The following is an 18,420-nucleotide window of genomic DNA, read 5'->3' on the forward strand; positions in this document are numbered from 1 at the left end:
TGGTGCTTTGCAATTGGTGCACTTGTAGATGCAGTCACATAAAGGGAGCTCCTGTGAAAGCGGCATTCACGTACGCAGAGCAAGAACAGCCTGCATGTGAATTGAGAACTACACATACAATCTTGCACTTCAGTGTCTCTAGGTACTTAGTAACATGTAGAGAGACTTCAGGAATACAACCTTGAGAGGGCTTCTGGAGACCTGCTACCTTCTGAGACCTTGTTGGGTTCTTTTTCAGTACGGTCTGCTTCTGTATCCGTAAAGATAAAGTAAAGAGAGTCCTCTGTGCAAGCACCGAGTCATTACTGACCCATGGGGGGACGTCGCACCACGATGTTTTCTTGGCAGACTTTTTGTTACGAGGTGGTTTGCCATTGCCTTCCCCAGTCATCTACACTTTACCCCCAGGAAACCGGGAACTCATTTTACCGACCTTGGAAGGATGGAAGGCTGAGTCAACCTTGAGCTGGCTACCTGAACCCGGCTTTCGCCAGGATTGAACTCAGGTCGTGAGCAGAGCTTGGACTGCAGTACTGCAGCTTACCACTCTGCGCCATGGGACTCCTCTCTGTATTCATACATAAAGCAAATACTATGAAAGCACTACAAGACTCAAAGCTGTTGACCTTAGAACTTCTCAGAGCTCCAAAGGAGAGAAAGCACCACAGTATTGTTCCTCACCTGAGACAGCACTTGATGACTTTCTTCATTGTACTGGATTAGAGATTGGCTTCCCCTTTCACATGGAATGAAAGCAGGACCTTTCTTGGAGTCTGCACCTGCCCAGCAGGAACACCACAGAAGGAGGCCTAAGCCCACTGCAGGACAGGAGAAGACAATCTTAGCTGTCTTGCAAGGTCTGTATAGAGATATTTTCCCAAAGAGGCATTACTCTGCTAAACATTTTATTTGAATTCCCACACACATCTCTGAAAAGAGAGTGTGATACAGATTCTTGTGGGACCCCCTTAATTGTGGTGATATGTTTTTTAGTTTATAACATATAATATTTATTGTGTTTTGAATGTTGTAAAGTGCTTTGGGCCTTGTTTCAAGGGAGAGGATGTCTAAAAATCTGAATAACAAACAAACAAACAAACAAACAAACAAACAAACAAACAAACAAACAAACAAACAAACAAACAAACAAACAAACAAACAAACAAACAAACAAATAAATAACGATGAGGGGAATGTTTCCCACCCAGCCATTCTCCTCAACTAGGAAGACGGCTGTTGGGGGGTGGGGGAAAGACCCATTTTGTTGGCCTCAACCACAGTTGCAGTTTTCTTATTTTTGTCATGTAGGTGCAGTCTTAATTAAGCTCTATACATGCATGCATGCATATGTGTGTATGCATGCAAATGCACAAGTGAAATGGGCCCTCAGAATTGAGAGCCAGTTTGGTGTAGTGGTTAAGAGCACGGGACTCTAATCTGGAGAGCTGGGTTTGAAGCCAGCTGGGTGACCTTGAAGCCAGCTGGGTGACCTTGGGTCAGTCACAGCCCTCTCAGAGCTCTCTCAGCCCCACCCCACCTCACAGGGTGTTTTGTTGTGGGGATAATAATAACATACTTTGTAAACCGCTCTGAGTGGGCATTAAGTTGTCCTGAAGGGCGGTATATAAATCGAATATTGTTGTTGTTGTTGTTGTTGTTATAAGAGAAGGGATATACCCATTTTGGTTAGTTAATGAGGAGGACAAGATTAATAAGAATGTAGTCTCCATCTGGACTCTTATTGGAGTTAGCAGGTGAATCCAAAGTTGCTAATCCAATAAATCATAATGCAGTTCCTATTAAAAATCAGTTGCCAGGGGCTTTATAGAGCGATTGTAACCAGAATTACTCAAGTAAGCTCACAGAAATCAACAGAATCCCACTGCTAATGTATTTATGCATAGGAGCCCTAAGTATGCAATCACTGTTTGCCAATAAGTGAAAATGACATCACTCACACATGAGAAAGAGGACTGCAGCCAAGATTGCAGCAATTGCTCCACCATTAACGCCCACGGAAGCATATGCAACCTCTGGCTGACACGTGTGCCCATCCAGACAGGGACACACTCTGACATACAGGCTCTGGTCCCTGGAGAATGCCTGCTTGTCCAAAATACGGAGTGGCACTGAATAGTTGCCAGCGGGGAGGCTTTTCAACATCAGCAGCTCAGCTGAATCACCTAAGAAGAAGAAAAAGAGAGAAGGTTAAACAATGTTTTTTTTGAGGGGAAAGGCAAAAGCACTCTAACCGTATAATGCAGTCCACACCACTAACTTAACATGGTTTTTAATGCTGGATTTGAATTAATAAGTTTTAATGAGTGATTCCGCACATATTGGATAATGCACTTCCAATCCTCTTTATAGATCATTTGGAATGGATTTTTTTGTGTGCGAAACAAAAAAATCCACCTCAAACGATTGATAAAGTGCATTGAAAGTGCATTATCCAACGTGTGCAGAATCAGCCAATGTTTGATCTTTTTATATTTATGTTTTATTTTGTAAGCTGCCTTGGGCAGGTTCGATGGAAAAATGGCATAAAAGTTATCTAAGTGCATAAACAAAGTCAAAGAGCTTAACCCATCTTTCAGCATTAAATAATAGACCTCTGTGTGTGTTTCCTCCCCTGGTGTGGAAAGAACTGAAAAGAAATGAAAGGGGCATGTCGTAGCGCAGGAGAACCTACCAAAGGCCTGTCCCAGTTTCCAAACACCCTTTGTGTTCTCTGAGCCCTCAACCAGGTGGAATGAAAAAGGCCCCGCATGAGGGAAGTCATCATTGTCCTCAGCTTCTATCCGGAATGATCCCTTTTCTGTTCCTTCGCAGACCTCCAGAAATGGGGCAACGAGCTTTGGGGCATTGTCATTAACATCAAACAGGAAAAGCTGGATGGTGCCTGTGCCAGTCTTTGGTGGGACACCTAAGGGGAAAATGCACCACAATCAATTCCAGATGCGCAAAGCCTCCCGAGCTTGAAGGAGATGAGAAATGGATTTCACACATCCACTGGTTTTAGGGACACGGTTCACCAAGAGATTTCCTCAGGAAAGGCTTTCTTCACTATTTTCCTTTAGAGGCCTCATCTGCTGTAAACATCAGGTCTTACATTGTTCTAATTGGATCAGTTTGGCTAGCTCTAGGGAGGCCAACGAATCTTAAGTAAGAATTCATCTGGGAGTTGAGAAGGGGGTAATGACTGAGGAGATATTTTTAAGACGACAACTTCTCAACACATTTGGCGGGTATCTTTGGAGAATGCCTTGCTGTGACAGTCTGCATGTTCTAAAAAGCCTGGAAATGCTGTACACACACAGGTACAGGACAGTTAATCCCTCAGAGAGCTTTGACAGGCTACTCCAAGGGATCTTACTGGGTAGCATGAACTGGAAAGAGGAGGGTCTGTTTTTCAGTCTAGGAGAGAAAGATGGTGAAGAGTTGAGAGACAGAGTCCTGATGGAAAGCAGTTTTAACACCGACAGGAGAACTGGGAAAAAGATGACAAGGAGTTTTGGGAAATAGGTGCAGACTCCTAAAGAAGCCAAAGAAAGTGGATTGATCTTCTAAGGAGAGGAGATTTTCCCTACCCAGGGAGGTAGCTCTGGAGAGTGGAGAGATCCCTAGTCAGGTGTGGTTGGAAACTGCCTGTGGAGACCTTCAGATTCAGTTAATGACTGAAGGAAAGCACTGGTGTTTGGAAAGAAGGGGATTGGGATACTAGAAAGTGGGTACCGGCATTCTTAACCCTGAAGAAAAAGAGACTACTGAAAGAAAGTATACTAGAGTGCTTGGAGAAAAACAAGGGAACCAAAGCCTCAAAACATAAGCCGTATGTAAGAGCATAAGAACGGAAGACTGTGCATGTTTTGAATTTTACTTCAGAAATTTTCAACCCCTGACTTCACCTGACCTTTCCCCTCTAATGTAAATAAACTACTTAGCTATTTTTTTGGAATTTTAAAAATGCCTCTGGTGCCATTTCAAGGACGAGGGAATGTCATGCTTCCTTTTTTATTAGAAGAGGAGGACTTATCGCTGTCCATTTCTTCAGGTTTCTGAAGGGGAAAACCCCAAAAGTCAGAAAGATAAAGAGGTCAGGACATCTGTTTACTCTTTATTCTTTACTGCCTTGAACTATCTTTTGATGTATAGATTGCTAATCTCAGGACTTCCTCCTTGTGACATCCTTCTCTTCCTCCATTTGTCACACAACTATCTCTTTCTCCATCTTGTACCATGGATGCAAGACTTGTCCTGCAATCCATGCCCATTCTTAGACTCCTCTTTCCTATGAAAGTATTGAGTTCCTATAATAAAGAACTCTGATTTCTTGTCTAAACCTAAGATAAAGGGGGTTGGACTAGATGGTCTGTATGGCCCCTTCCAACTCTATGAGTCTATGATTCTATGAATTTAAATTTATTTTCTCACACACACACACACCAGCCCACAAACTCCAGATATGCATCAAGTTCTTCCCTGCAATTGCTGTAACTCTGCCCAGTCTATATATATATTTAATATTTTGCTAGCATAACATGTTGTGAATTAATCAACAACTGTCTCTACTATAGGACAGTGGTTCCCAACCTTTTTGGTATGGTGACCTACAAGTCCAAGTTTACTTTATATGGTAACCCATTCTGGGCTGGCCCAAAAGACTGAGAAGGAGCTGGGGCAGGGGGGCGCCCAGTTGAAGAGATGTGGGAAGATGGCAGACGTTGGCAAAGAGGTGGATGGCAAATGGCTCAGTGCAGTACATCTCCACAGCAGGTAGAGGGCAGTAAGGCACTGCAGGAGGCTGGGCGAGAGGTTGGGACGCTGAGGGAGCAGCACCAAGAAAGAGCCTGCACTCACACACACCCCTTTTCTCCTCCTCTCACTTTTCCATAGGCTGAACAGCTCAAACCTTTCCCTCCTTCTTCCAGCTACTATTGTAAAATTACTAGTTGCCGGACAACTTTTCTCCCCATTTATTGTTCCAAAGGGGGAAAGCGAGGGAAGAATATGAGAAGCTAGAAAGGAAGGAAAGCAGAGAAAGAGAAGGGCGCAAAGGGCAGGAGCTGCCAATGGGTACGACTGGTCTGTGACCCACTTTCAGAGTCTTTGTGATCCACTTTTGTGTCCTGAGACCCACAGGTTGGGAAACACTACTGTAGGAAACACATTGTTCCTTCAAGGAACTTGGCTTGATCTGCCGCAGGCCAGCATAATCAAAGGTCCACTATGTTGCATGGCGCCTGTCATTCATATATTGTGGACTGCCAGGCGCCTGACAATCCTCCTGTTTTTGCCATCCCAGACAGGCAGCAAAAACAAAGAGGCTCATCAATCCCCAGTTGGTCTACCATACATGGCTAGTAAAGTGCATTTAGCTTGGGTATCAAAAGCTGTACAAGTCCATAAAGCATGCTTGATAAATTAATCACATTCCATCTTCATTTCAGAAGTTACTAGTAAGCTATGGCATTTATCTGGCTTTAAATGTTGAAAATAAGTCCCAAGCATTTATTTTCTAGAGGAATCCCAATAACCTTAATCAACATCAATAGTACCCAATCCCCATTATTTACTGATACATTAGCTTTTACTAGGATAGAGTAGGAAACCAGCCTAAAATGAAATGGCTGGGCCACTTCTCTTAAAAAAAAAGTTTCTGGAAAATATCCACTGGCTCCATTTTGGCAGTAATTTATGGGTCTTAGAAATGATTTAAAAAATGTTCTCCACTACATCATTGAAGCCAGGAAGGATCGCTCTCAGTCTGACATGGCATTTTGGCATTATTAGGTAGCCAAATGTGAATGATTATGCAGCATTACGATGTCATCACATTGGCTACATGATCCCTGATTGGTTGGCTCATGTAGCCAGCAAAAAGAACGAGTCTCTCTCTCTTTCTTTTGTGAAAGGCACAACACAGCTGCTGAGAACAACAGAGAAGAGGAACAAAAGAGTATATAAAAAGACCTTGGAGAGCATTTCAAACAACATTTCAACCATTTTGCAATGCCTATTTTCACGCACACAAAAATAAAATTTTGGCTCCATCCTAATGGTAAAGCTCCAGAATTCAGTTTCTAATATGACATTTTTTTCTGCTTAAAGATTCCAACGAAATCTTTCTAGACACCATTATTTGAACTTCCAGCCTAAGCAAACCCAATTGGAATGAACAGATTGGAAAAATATGTCAACGTTATTGCCTTAAACTTGACCAGTGAGACTCATTTTAAGTCAAGAAACAGGAAAACACCCTGAACAGAAAAGTTTTATAGTCAAATTGTGACGTTCTTTTATTTACAACTTGTTGCTCCTGTTCTGATAAAAATATTAAGCAACTTGTATGGCATAAAAAGATCAAAAATAAAGGACAGGAGACAATAAACTGGGATTAAGAAATGGTTTCCTGTTGCTGCCTGAAAAGGAACGTACCATTGTCGACGGCATGGATTAGGATGGTGTACATGCTGTTGTTCACATACGGAGACTCTCGGTCCAGTACTTTCGATGTCATCAAAGTCCCAGAGCGTTCTCCAACAGTCACCCAGCCTGCTGGGTCAAGAGCTGCTTTATATCTTAAAAGAAAGAGTTTTTTTAAAAAAGCCTTAATTGACAGGACTTGCTTCTCAACCACATTGAGAATCCAATTTCATATAGAAAGTAGGAAGAGGTTTTTCTAGTATGAAGACCGACAGCCGATTAAGCCCAAGTATTGCTTTATTTACCAATGAATAGATGCCTGCACAGCCCATATTCCAACTTTCCTACCAAAGCTAGGAATAGTGGTTTAGATCCATCTGAAGCTAAGCATGGGATTCAAGGGAGCTGAAGGGGAGCCAACTTGCTACTTTGAGCCTGACCTATGGCATAAGTAGGGCTCATTTCAAGGGGGAACACACAGGAACGCAGTTCCGGCAGTTCCCCAAAGAAGTCACATGTCAGGTGGTCCCGCCCACCTGACTCTCAGCCATTCTGGGCCCGTTTCAGCCTGGATTGGGCCCGAAACAGCCCAGATCGGGCCTCCGACAGGTGGTGGATCACTCTCCCACTCAGAAGCGGCCAGATCTTGACCATTTTGGGCCCCTTTTCGGCCATTTTCAGCCTCATTTTTCCATTTTGGGCCCAATTTCGGGCCTGAATGGCCAGGATTGGGTCCAAAACAGCCAGGATAGGTGATGTCAGAGAGTGTGGCATATGCAAATCAGTTATGCTAATGACACACTTCCGGTGATGGCAAGGGGTGTGACACATGCTAATGAGTTATGCTAATGCATTATGCTAATGAGTTCCTCCAGCTCTTTTTCTACGAAATGACCCCTGGGCATAAGGTCACCTTGGAGATGAACATGCGTGGTGCCTCTTGGCCAGGATTATTGTCTGGAAGGATAAGCAAAGGGCTGGGCTTTCCAAAACCTCAACACCGGCACCTATAGCATCAGAGGGTAGGGGAGAGGGCTTCCTTCCCTCTCAGTTTGTCTAGATGAATTACAGGCTATTTCCCTCGGCAATACCATTGGGGTAGCTTTCAGCAAAGCAGAAAAAAAGGAGGACTTCCGTCTTCTTGAAAGTCACAGAGGAACATAGCAGATATCTTGCTCCTGTCCTGAGTACTTTCCAGACATGCAATGCCTTATGTTGGTACTATGAGAGAGGAGGAGTTTAGAAAGAGGAGATGCCATTTCAGATTGCTGAGCAAAAATGAAAAAAAAATTGATGCTCTGGAATAAGGACTCTAAACAGAGAGGTTCACAATAATGATGTCTGGAACACTCTCAAGTTGGGAGTGATGGACTATATCATGAGGAAGAGGGATGAAGCTGGGGCACTTTATGGAAAAGCTGAGAGCAAGAGAAGTTGAGGGTTTCCCACCTTATTGCATTTGGGACTCTGTCTGGATCTCTAGCTGTGTATTGCGCAAGCTGGGTCCCAGCCTTCAGCCCTTCCTCTCGCTGAAGAAGAAGGATAGGAGGGTGAAACTGAGGGGCATCATTTATGTCTAGGACTGTAATATTCACAGCTGTGTTCCTGGGGGAGATACGAAGGCTCCGCACTTGGCCTCTTTCACAGGAAAAAAAGGGTTCTTCATTCTCCACAGATATTACAAGGTTCCTCCAAGAGGTGCCATCATAAACCAAAGGCTGGAAAATAACAACAACAACAAATCTAGTAAGAATTTCAGTCTAGGTATACCATGGACTGGTTCCCTCATAAAATGTCTATGGTTTTGTTTAACTTACTTTACCTTTATGATGCTTACAACCCCTTCGTTGGTGTTAGGATCCGTCTTGATGATGAAGTTCCCTGTTTCATTTCCTCTCACTATCTTGTATTTTGCTCTCCAAGCAGGTGTGTTGCGAGTGTCTTTATCTTCCACGCTGAGGCGGAGGATATCACCTTCCGTTTTGCCTTCTGGGACTTCCAGTTGATACTGGGAAGGAAAGCACAGAAAACGAGGATCTAGATGTACAAAAGTCAGCTCTCAATATTCCATCCCGTTTTCTGTCACACTTGAGTGTGACCAAGGGAAGGAAAAAAGGTAACACTTTACAAGTAATAATTCTAAATGAACTAGGACTACCAGAAAGAAAGGTCACCTTGATAATGCCCACCCCCCATGTACCCGTTTACTTTCTTCTATATAATGATGAGAAATGGCACTACAACAGAAGTGCTTAAAACTGTGTAAATTGAGTACTGGTGCTTGCCCGTCAAGATGCCATCCTATGTACATCAGACAACCGAGATAAATTTGATTCCAACATAGCAACAAATTGATTCCAAATAAAGATACTTCTAAACGGTTTGCGATAGCACACAAGGAACTGGATCAGTGGTGGAACCGCTACGATTAGAAAAAAAGTTATCGTCAGCAACGCCGGCACAAAAGAAAAATCCCCAAACCCAGAACATCAGCCACATAATATTGTTTATTAGGACAAAATAATGACACACAACAGTGAGATATAAATCATGTAAAATCCTGGTGTAAAGCCACAAGGCACACTACACCAGGATTTTGCATCATGTTCTGAAACTTCTCCCTTTTCCTGTTTTTATTTTTTTATCACATCCAGCCTGCTACAGAGTTCTGAAGGACATGAAAACTTGCATAACATTATGTGTCATTTGGTTGTTCCTAATTAAAGGTATTACATGGATTGTGTTAAGAGATGGAGAAGAACCCTGAAAAGAGGCTTGAAAGCCTTCACAGGAGATCGCTTCTCATTTAAAGAATAGGTCCCAGCTGAACTGTCTACCGCTAACATTTCCCATTGAAATCATTCCCCAGCATCACATCCTTACGTTTTCTTTGGTAAATGCAGGCAGGTGGGTGTTCGAATCCTCTATAGCAATATTAATTGTTGCTGTTGATGACAGTTGTGGAATTCCATGGTCTGTTGCCTTGATCAGGAGTTTGAAAGCGCTGGCACTCTTGAATACACAAAAAGTCGAGAACATTATTTCATGCGCATTTAGGTTGGGGATTAAAATTCATACTTCTCTTTAATAAAGCTTAGCAAAGAAATACTCAATTTACTCACATGCAAGACTAGGTATTTTTTCGGGTATATTATTTTTTAAAAAAAGAGGAGTTGCCTTATATTCACATACAAATTATACCTAGACTGCACCCAAGAAATCAGAAGATTGAGACTTGGAAGTGTAACCATGAAGGAACTAGAAAGGATCCTTAAGGATAAAAATGTGTCACTTGGGGGAGACTGATTGTACTATGGTCACATCATGAGAAGACAAGACACACTGGAAATGACAATAATGCAAGGAAAAGTGGAAGGCAGTGGGAAATGACGAAAATCCAAAATGAGATGGTTGGACTCTGTAAAGGAAGCCATGTCCACCAGTTTACAAGATCTGAGCAAAGCTGTTAGTCATAGGATGTTTTGAAGCTCTTTCATTCAAAGGCTCTCCATAAGCCAGAAGTGACTTGACAGTACATAATACACACATAAAGACCCCCAATAACAACATTATTAATAATAAAGTTTTGTGTATAATTTGGGTGGGGGGGCTCATCTTACATTCAGAGTATATCTTCCTTCTGAGTAAATACAGTATTAAGTTTTATGCGGTGGTGTGAATTCTACAATACCAAAAACTGCTAATAACGCAACCAGGAAAGATAACTTTGATTATGAGTAGATTTCTTCCATTTTGAAGTCAGAGTGCATTACTGCAAGCTGTTCTCAAATATGGCCTCAGCGGCCACAGCTATCAACAAGAAGTGTTTGATACTCCCACCGGGGGCCGGATTGATGGGGGGGGGTGCAGGGAGGTAGTCTGCCTCTGGCGCTGCTAAAGAGGGGGTGCCAGACGCAGCTGCCAGGAGCACAAGTGCAGCCGCCCACTCCATTTGCCTGCCCCGCAGGACACGGGGTGGCCAGCCGCCCCCTGTCCTGTGGGGCAGGTGAACGGAGCAGGTGGCTTCCCAGAGACCCGTGCTGCCTCTGCCAACTCTGTGGCACGCCAGGGCAGCTGGTGAGCCCTGCGGGCGGCACGCTCCTCCCTTCATGATGTCATCATCACGCAGCTCAGGAGTGCGAGCTGCGTGCACGCACGAAGAGCCGGACTTGGGTTGCCTTGGGCGCCGGCAACCCTAAATCTGGCCCTGACTCCCACTGAAGCACCTGTTTGCTTCCTTGACTTCTAGGAGACATGTACTGTTGGATCTGAGGCCACCCAGTATATTCTATGGCTTCATGTGCAGCCAAAATAAAACAAAATAAAACATTAGGCGAATCACAATTACTAGCATTAGTGTGTGTATTTACATAGGTACAGAACTGTGTATGAATATTGAATCTCTATGTAATTATTGGGGTGGATCCTACCATTTTGTTCCATCAGTGCCTGCACATTCCTCTGGTGCAAGGACTCTTTCTTTGATGAAAGATGCTCTTTTGTCAAGCATCTTCAGCTGGATGTGAACACACAGGTGCCAATGGAATGAAATGGAAGGATCCCACATGTTATTTATTAATTTTATAAAGCATGCCATATTAACTATTCATAGTGTTCCCGGGAAGTCTCCCATTGAAGCCCCGAACAGACCCAAACCTGCTTACTTTCAGCCACCTGTAAATTTAGGGTGGCATACATTCCATCCCCTTTTTGTCCTTGCAAATTAAGCCTGGTTCAGTAGCACTGACTTGCCTAAAAGCCTTCTAGGGAACTTTATAGCTGATCTATATTTCCCTAGTCCCGGGGTCATTTCATAGAAAAATAGCTGCAGGAACTCATTAGCATAACTCATTAACACAACTCATTAACATATGCCACGCCCCTTGCCATCACCGGAAGTATGTTATTAGCATAACTGATTTGCATATGCCACACCCCCTGACATCACCTATCCTGGCTGTTTGGGACCCAATCCTGGCCATTCAGGGCTGAAATTGGGTCCAAAATGGTTGAAAGAGGCCCATAATGGTGAGGATTTGGCCGCTGCTGAGTGGAAGAGTGATCCACCACCCATCAGAAGCATGATCCTGGCTGTTTTGGGACCAATCCTGGCTGTTTTGGGCCTGATCCTTACCATTTTGGGCCCCAATTGGGTCGTTTTGGCCCCGATCCAGGCCGAAACAGGCCTCAAATGGCTGAAAATCAGGTGGACGGGGCCACCTGACATGTGACCTCTTTGGAGAACTGCCAGAACTGCATTCCTGCGCGTTCCCCCCAAAATGAGCCCTGCCCTAGTCTAAGTCCAATACTCTATCTGCTACACCATATCATCTAACCTTTTCATGGAATTTTGTGTGGAAGAATAAAAAATACAGAAAGTACTACGGTAGGGTAGTTCACGAGGATTGAGAACTGACACACTGTGTGAAATGTGTCTGAAGAAAGAACAATGTATGCTTATGTAGAAGGTTATGTACACCATATACACTACTATGGAAATGATAGGAAAGGTACCTCATAGTTTGAGCATCCTGAAATGCGTATCAGGCCTGTGAATGGCTCAACAGTGAAGACAGGCTCAGTGAGACGAGGGTTCTGTGAAATGAGAGAATACGCCACTCGAGAATTGGCAGTGCCTTTTTCATCATTGTCTACGGCTGTGACTTGGAAAATTGGCTCGTCTAAAATTGGGAAGAAAGAAGCATTTATACCAAGGGCACATCCTCAGCTTGTTTGGGCTCTCCTTTATTTTTTAACAGCCATTTCCTTTTAACTGTTCTATGGCTGCAGAAGCCCAAGTTAAGTCTCTTTAAAAACCCACATGTCTAGAGAGACCCTCTGTGCTGGAGCCTCCATTTTGCTATCTCTTTCCAGACTGTTAGGTAGCTGCAATACTTCAACCCCACCATGATGACGGGCAGGTTGGGGATGAATACTAAGTTTGGTCAGCCCTGAGAATCTACAGACAAATAGCAGTTTGGAAGTGACAGATAAAAGAGGCAAAGAAGAACTACTCTCTCTCTCTCTCTCTCTCTCTCTCTCTCTCTCTCTCTCTCTCTCTCTCTCTCTCTGTGTGTGTGTGTGTGTGTGTGTGTGTTTCTCCCTCTGAAATGTGATAGCTTTCTTGTAGGAGTGCCTCTCCCTCCATCTATTCTTTGTTTGTATAAAGGAGGAGGAGGAGGGGTGGAGAAAGAAAGAAAATATTAAAGTCAACACAATTCTCCTTTGCGCTCTCATCCTTAGGAATTCAAACCTGGGCATAACTGCCCCTTGGAGCTTCTTTCTGTTCAGGAAGTCAGGGGCCATGTAACAAACAGGTCAGGAGATAATTCCTGCTATTGCAGTTGCACTTTCCCTAGACCTTTCGATTGTGGGACTTGCAAACTTGTTAAGCCATTTCACATGTACCCTTTCTCCATGCTTAGGCATAGCACCAACTGTGCAGGACAATGTCCATGTACTACCCTGTTGACAATTTGCATTCAAATGTCACAAGACAATGTAATTCAATTGTGATCAGGTAGAAACTACTGCTTGCGCCTATTTGTATGCACACCTCCTCTTGCCTTGCACGCAGAGTTCAGCTGAAAACTTCCCAGTTTGATCAAGCTTCAATTTGCTGTGACATTTGAATGCAGGCGCACGGACAAGTTGGAACTTGTTCACAGCTCACAGACTAATAGTGCAATCCTAAGAAAAGTTACTCAAGTATAAGCCCATTGAAATCAATTGGCTTAGACTGGAGTAACTCTGCTTAGGATTGCATTGTAAGACTGTAAACTGGGGTTTAAATGAAATTTAGTATCCCGACTTGTGGAGAATAAAACTCCAATTTTCCAAGACAATATCCTGATAAACTGGAACTAGATCAAATCAGGGAGTTTTCAGTCAAGCTCTGGACTTGAAAGGAGGAGGGAGGGAAGGAGCAATTCAGTAGAGAGCAATCCAGTAGAGCATACAAGCTGTGCTTGCACCCAGTTACAGTTTCCTTACAATGGTTGTTGTGGGTTTTCCGGGCTGTATTGCCGTGGTCTTGGCATTGTTTCCTTACACTTTGTTGCAATGCCTGAAGGCAGCCATAATCTCAAAGATACTCACCTCTCCGGTGATTTTCTTTCACGGTGACATTATATTCCTTCTCAGTAAACTCTGGAGCATTATCATTTATGTCCTTAATTTTAACACTGAAGAGTAAAGATTTGTCCACTATTTCCCCGGTAGATACACTTGCAACATCAAAACGTACCTAAAGAATGGACAATGGAAATGGAAGCCAAGTTAGAGAGTATCAACATCCAGGAGAAACTGCTTCATTCATTCATCAAAAGATTTCTTTCGGTGTCACCTCAAAGGGAATATCACCAAATAAAGGTTGTGATGATATAAAATATTGCCTATCAGGGAAATGATTAAGGGGGAAAAAACATCTTAACCACTTTTATCAAAGGTAATAATTACCAAGAAAGAAGGGGTGGTCTCTCGATCAATGGAGCGATGCACATAAACGAATCCGTTGCTACTGTCCCCAAGAGAAAACAATCCAAACTCTGGATACTCATCGACACCAGGGCCGCTGATTAAATATCTTATGGTCATATCATGTGATTTGTTATTGAACAGCTACAAAACGAAGAAGATGGTTGAAGGAAAACTAATCTTATTACTAGGTTTCTGGCAATGTCACTCTTTAATCCTCCATTTAAAAAAAATCTCAATGCACTCCGTTTTTAAAAAAGCAATGGGCTTTACAAAGATTCCAATTCAACGTAAATTTGGAACATTCACATGAAAGAAAACATACACACACAATGCTAGGAAAAGTGGACGGCAGTAGGAAAAAAGGAAGACCTAAAACAAGATGGCTTGACTCAATAAAAGAAGCCACGTCCTCCAGTTTGCAAGATTTGAGCAAGTCTGTTAAAGATAGGAAGTTCTGGAGGTCTTTCATTCATTGGGGTGCCATAGGCTGGAGGTGACTTGCCAACAAATGACACACAGGCACAATGGAAATAAAAGTTAGGCACCACAGAATGTTCAGCTCTTTTAATTTAGGGTGGTACACAAAACAGCACAGATTCAAATCGACATTATTCTCCTCTCCTTTGTTTTGTCTTTGCAAGGACCCTGTTTGGTAGATTAGTCTTACAGGGTGTGACTGGTCCAAAGTCACCCAGCAGGCTTCCATGGCAGAGTCGGGATTCGAACCTGGGTTACTCAAACACTAACCCACCATTCTAACCACTAATTTCCTTTCCCAACAATTAAAGGAAAGTACCAAGAAGACATTGGAGACAAAAGAGATACTTCTGGTCCAAATCCCCCAGGGACTTCAAGGAGAAACAGCCCTTAGCACATGGCTGTTTCTGGAAAATATTCAGGGCAGGCTGAATTGTAGCTCAGTAGTTCCAATTCATGCCAAGCTGGGCTATGTCTGAGGATGGACTTTTCACCTGTCATTTCAATGGAATGCAACTAGACAGCTGTGCTGGCCTCCTAGAAGTCCATCTATTCTGAATTCACAGCAAGCTGCAAGGGAGGGCCATACAACACACACTGCTGGGATGGAAATTGTGAAAACCTAGGGCGCTATTCCAACATCATTAGTATTTTCGGCCACCATGATGGAGACAAGGATAGCAGATCTACAGAAGTACCATATGGGTAAGATTTGGCAGTAATGGGGCATATACAAAGGCATAAGGCATATACAAACGGGAACCTTTCTGTATGGCATCCACTTTGTGCAAGGAAAGAGTTCTCAGCCTTGTTACAAAGCTTAAGCTTCCCGCTAGGCAAAATGTGAAATTTTCGACACTGTTACGGTTATGCCAATAAAGGTTCTGTCTTGTCTTGTGAAATGCCAGTGCTGTATCTGGGATCCCATTCTGGGGAGCTTTGCTGCACACCTACTTAGGAACAAAGTGACACCTCTAAGTATTGCAATCTTCTGGGCAAACTTTAAAGCTGTCTCTCCCCCCACCCCCACCCCTTTTACTATATGTATCTCAAATATGCCACCAAGAAAGGAATTTTAGAAGGAGAAGGAGAATGCAAAGCATGAACTGGTCATCACCAGGTACACTCAAACATCTGAAGCTGCTTTAAACTGATCCATCAAGGATAATATTGTCCACCCAGATGGACAGCAGCTGTCCAGGATCGCAGACAGAGTTTTTTCCAGTTACCTAGTACTTGATCATTTTTAACTGGCTATGCCAGGGATTGAACCTGGGACCTTGTGCATGCCAAGCAGATGCTCTGCCACTGAGCCACAGCCCTTCAAAAGAAGGAGGGCAGAGGAAGAATATTTGCAATAGAGAAGGGAAATCTTGTATCCATAACAGTTGGGCACTTAGTCAGTGTAGCTCCTCTCACCCCCATAGGACAATTTGCACCCAACAAAAAAAGACACAATTTTTTTCCTAGTACAAATTTTTCATAGTGGGCCTTCCTCACCCACGAGAATGGATGCAGTCTAAATCCACAGTGGAATAACTATTGATTAGTTTTCTCCCATCTAAAAGAAATACAGACCAAGCCAGCCCAATTAATACTTAGATCACATTACATCTGTGTTCAGACATGTGCATTCCGAAAAGACATTATCTTGCAAAATGGCACCAGTGATGGACTCTGGGTTCTTACCAAGGACGCATCACAAAATGATTGTCCTTTCACCATCTTATTATATATGTGCCCCACAAATACTGAATACACAAAACACCAAGCTAGGTCCTAAATAAGCAACTCCTTTATCAGTTTTACACACAAAAAAGTTTCTACTTAACCCAACTGACATGAGAGGCCCCGGCCAAGTGATATAAAGCACCTGAAGGCAACTTTGTAAATACTGATTAAATACTTCGTAAATACTGATATTTTACCTCTCCAACGAATTTGGGGAATGGGCCTTTGTCTTCCTCCTCAAGTTCCAGGGTGGCAATAACCCATCTTCTTTTTGTGCGCCTTAAAGGGCGATGGCTGTCGAACAGCTTCAGATGCTGACCCTAAGAAAATAATGGTAAATTTCCACTAAAAAGGCTACATACATCACTGGAACAGAATGCTTCTCTCAATGTACTGACAAACGCTTTCAAAGTAGTGCCTGTTTCCAGTAGGTGATCTGCTGCTTCCGTGCTTGCATTCTTGCTGTTGATAATATTTATGGGGAGGGGAATGGAATTTGATCTTGATGTGATATGACTTCCAGGTTAAGCTCTAGGAATCCCGCCATTCTCTATCGTGTTTACCATAGAGGTTTGGGGGAGATTCCTAGAGTGTCATCTGGAAGTGATGTCATTTCTGGATCAAGCGATATCTTCTCCAGGCCCCACCCATAAATCTCCCAGGACTTGGAGGCAGAGGCCTATTTCAAAGTGGGCATGTTCTGGAAGCTTATTCAAAGTTCCCCAATGACAAATAATTTTACCTTATAGATCACTGAAAGCTATTTAATTAATTAACAATGTGATGTTGCTGTTACTGATGAATGTGTATGTATGAACTTATCCTTTTAAGGGCTCAAGAGTGAAAACTGTTCAAGTTCATTGTTACTACAACCAAGAACGGGATTCTCCCCGCCCCCTTCCCCACATTAGAACCACACAAGCCAAACACTCAGATTTCCAAATAATTTTAATCTGGATTTTTAAAAAGAAATTTTTATCTATTGAGGAATTTTGACTAGACATGGGTACAAACAGAAAAATAACCTGAACATGGTATTCGTTATTCGTTGCCATCCACGAACAATGAACAACGAACACTGATGAACATGATCCTGTCACAAACATGTACATTGTTCATTATTCATGGGGTCCAGCAGGCTCTCCTCCAGCCATCAAGATTTCTGCTGCACCACTCCCAGAAACCCTAGCTGAGCAGGCAGCAGAAAAGGTACCAATAATAAATAATAGCTTGGCCCCAGAGCCTGGCAGCAGCCCTGGAACCTGAAGGGGTAGATCCCTATCCCACCACACACAAAGAAAATGCAAGCTCCAATGCACTCACCCTGTCTCTCTAACAGCAGCTGTCCCTCCCCGAAAGCCAGAGCTGGGAGCCCCCCTCCCTGCTGGTCTTTTCCTCTTGTAACAAATGTGGAGCTCCAGTCCACATCTGGAAGGAAGACCTGCCTATCAATCTAAATTGGGCTTAGAATGGGGTTTCCAGGGCAACAGCAGGAGTTCAGACAGAGTTCAGACAATCCCTGCCTGAGTTGCCATGGGAATTGATTGCAGGTGCCAGACTGTCTGGCTTGACGAACAGCAAGGAACAAGGCTTGCAACGACCACCTGTTCATTTAGAATTAACAGCTTGTTCGCAAACAGCAGATTGGGCTGTTCGTGGTTTTTTTTAGTTCGTATTGCTGTTCTTGCCCATCTCTAATTTTGACACAGCCCCTACCTGGCTGCTTCTCTGGCTTAGGCTGCCATTATCTCCTAGTCCATGGTGGAAATTGTCAAAGGTGAGAACCTTAAAATAAACAAAGAAAGAGGTACAGTAAGAAAGACAGTTATTTACAGTGCAATCCTGGTAAAGCTTAGTAAAATTAGTAAAACTTTTGTATACCCACTGACTAGTCAGGCAACCTTGGAACCCACACCAGCCCACTGTAGATTAACAGTTCTAAGCATGGTAGGAAGAGACCATCTCCTTTCACAACTATCACTTCAGCCGTTATATAGTCTTCAATCTGCTGGCATTAATGAGATTCTCTTATCAATAAGGTTTACAAATGCAGATGCAAACTGTAGATTTGAAACCCTGATTTCAAACTCCGGTCATAAAGCAAATGTGTTTATTATATTTATATAACATTTTTATATTGGACTCTCTCGGTTCCAGAGAACTGATAAAGGCAACGCTGGTTTAAGATTAGCCAAGTCACAGCTCCGGATGTTCACTGCGCCCATGAACAATCTCAGACCACAGCATTAACCATGGTTAGTGCTGATACAGATGCCGTGGCTGGTGCCATGATTTTATCTATAGAAG

The 18,420-nt window shown here is 43.2% G+C and overlaps 1 protein-coding gene across 1 annotated transcript in view; it reads right to left on the minus strand.

Annotated features, from left to right (window-relative positions):
• The window catches only part of CDH26 (cadherin 26), a 36,872-nt gene that overhangs the window by 8,978 nt on the left and 9,474 nt on the right, over positions 1-18,420 (minus strand). Inside the window, exons 2-13 of the mRNA XM_054979259.1 lie at positions 17,830-17,898; positions 16,311-16,433; positions 13,885-14,046; positions 13,525-13,672; positions 11,941-12,107; positions 9,310-9,438; positions 8,249-8,434; positions 7,876-8,144; positions 6,439-6,581; positions 2,693-2,926; positions 1,959-2,183; positions 682-818 (exon numbers count right to left, since the gene is read on the minus strand). Of these exons, the coding sequence (XP_054835234.1) occupies positions 682-818; positions 1,959-2,183; positions 2,693-2,926; positions 6,439-6,581; positions 7,876-8,144; positions 8,249-8,434; positions 9,310-9,438; positions 11,941-12,107; positions 13,525-13,672; positions 13,885-14,046; positions 16,311-16,433; positions 17,830-17,898 (1,992 nt within the window). The remainder of the gene's footprint in view (positions 1-681; positions 819-1,958; positions 2,184-2,692; positions 2,927-6,438; positions 6,582-7,875; positions 8,145-8,248; positions 8,435-9,309; positions 9,439-11,940; positions 12,108-13,524; positions 13,673-13,884; positions 14,047-16,310; positions 16,434-17,829; positions 17,899-18,420) is intronic.

The sequence above is a fragment of the Eublepharis macularius genome, chromosome 5 (assembly GCF_028583425.1).
Source record: "Eublepharis macularius isolate TG4126 chromosome 5, MPM_Emac_v1.0, whole genome shotgun sequence".
Classification (NCBI taxonomy): Eukaryota; Metazoa; Chordata; class Lepidosauria; order Squamata; family Eublepharidae; genus Eublepharis; species Eublepharis macularius.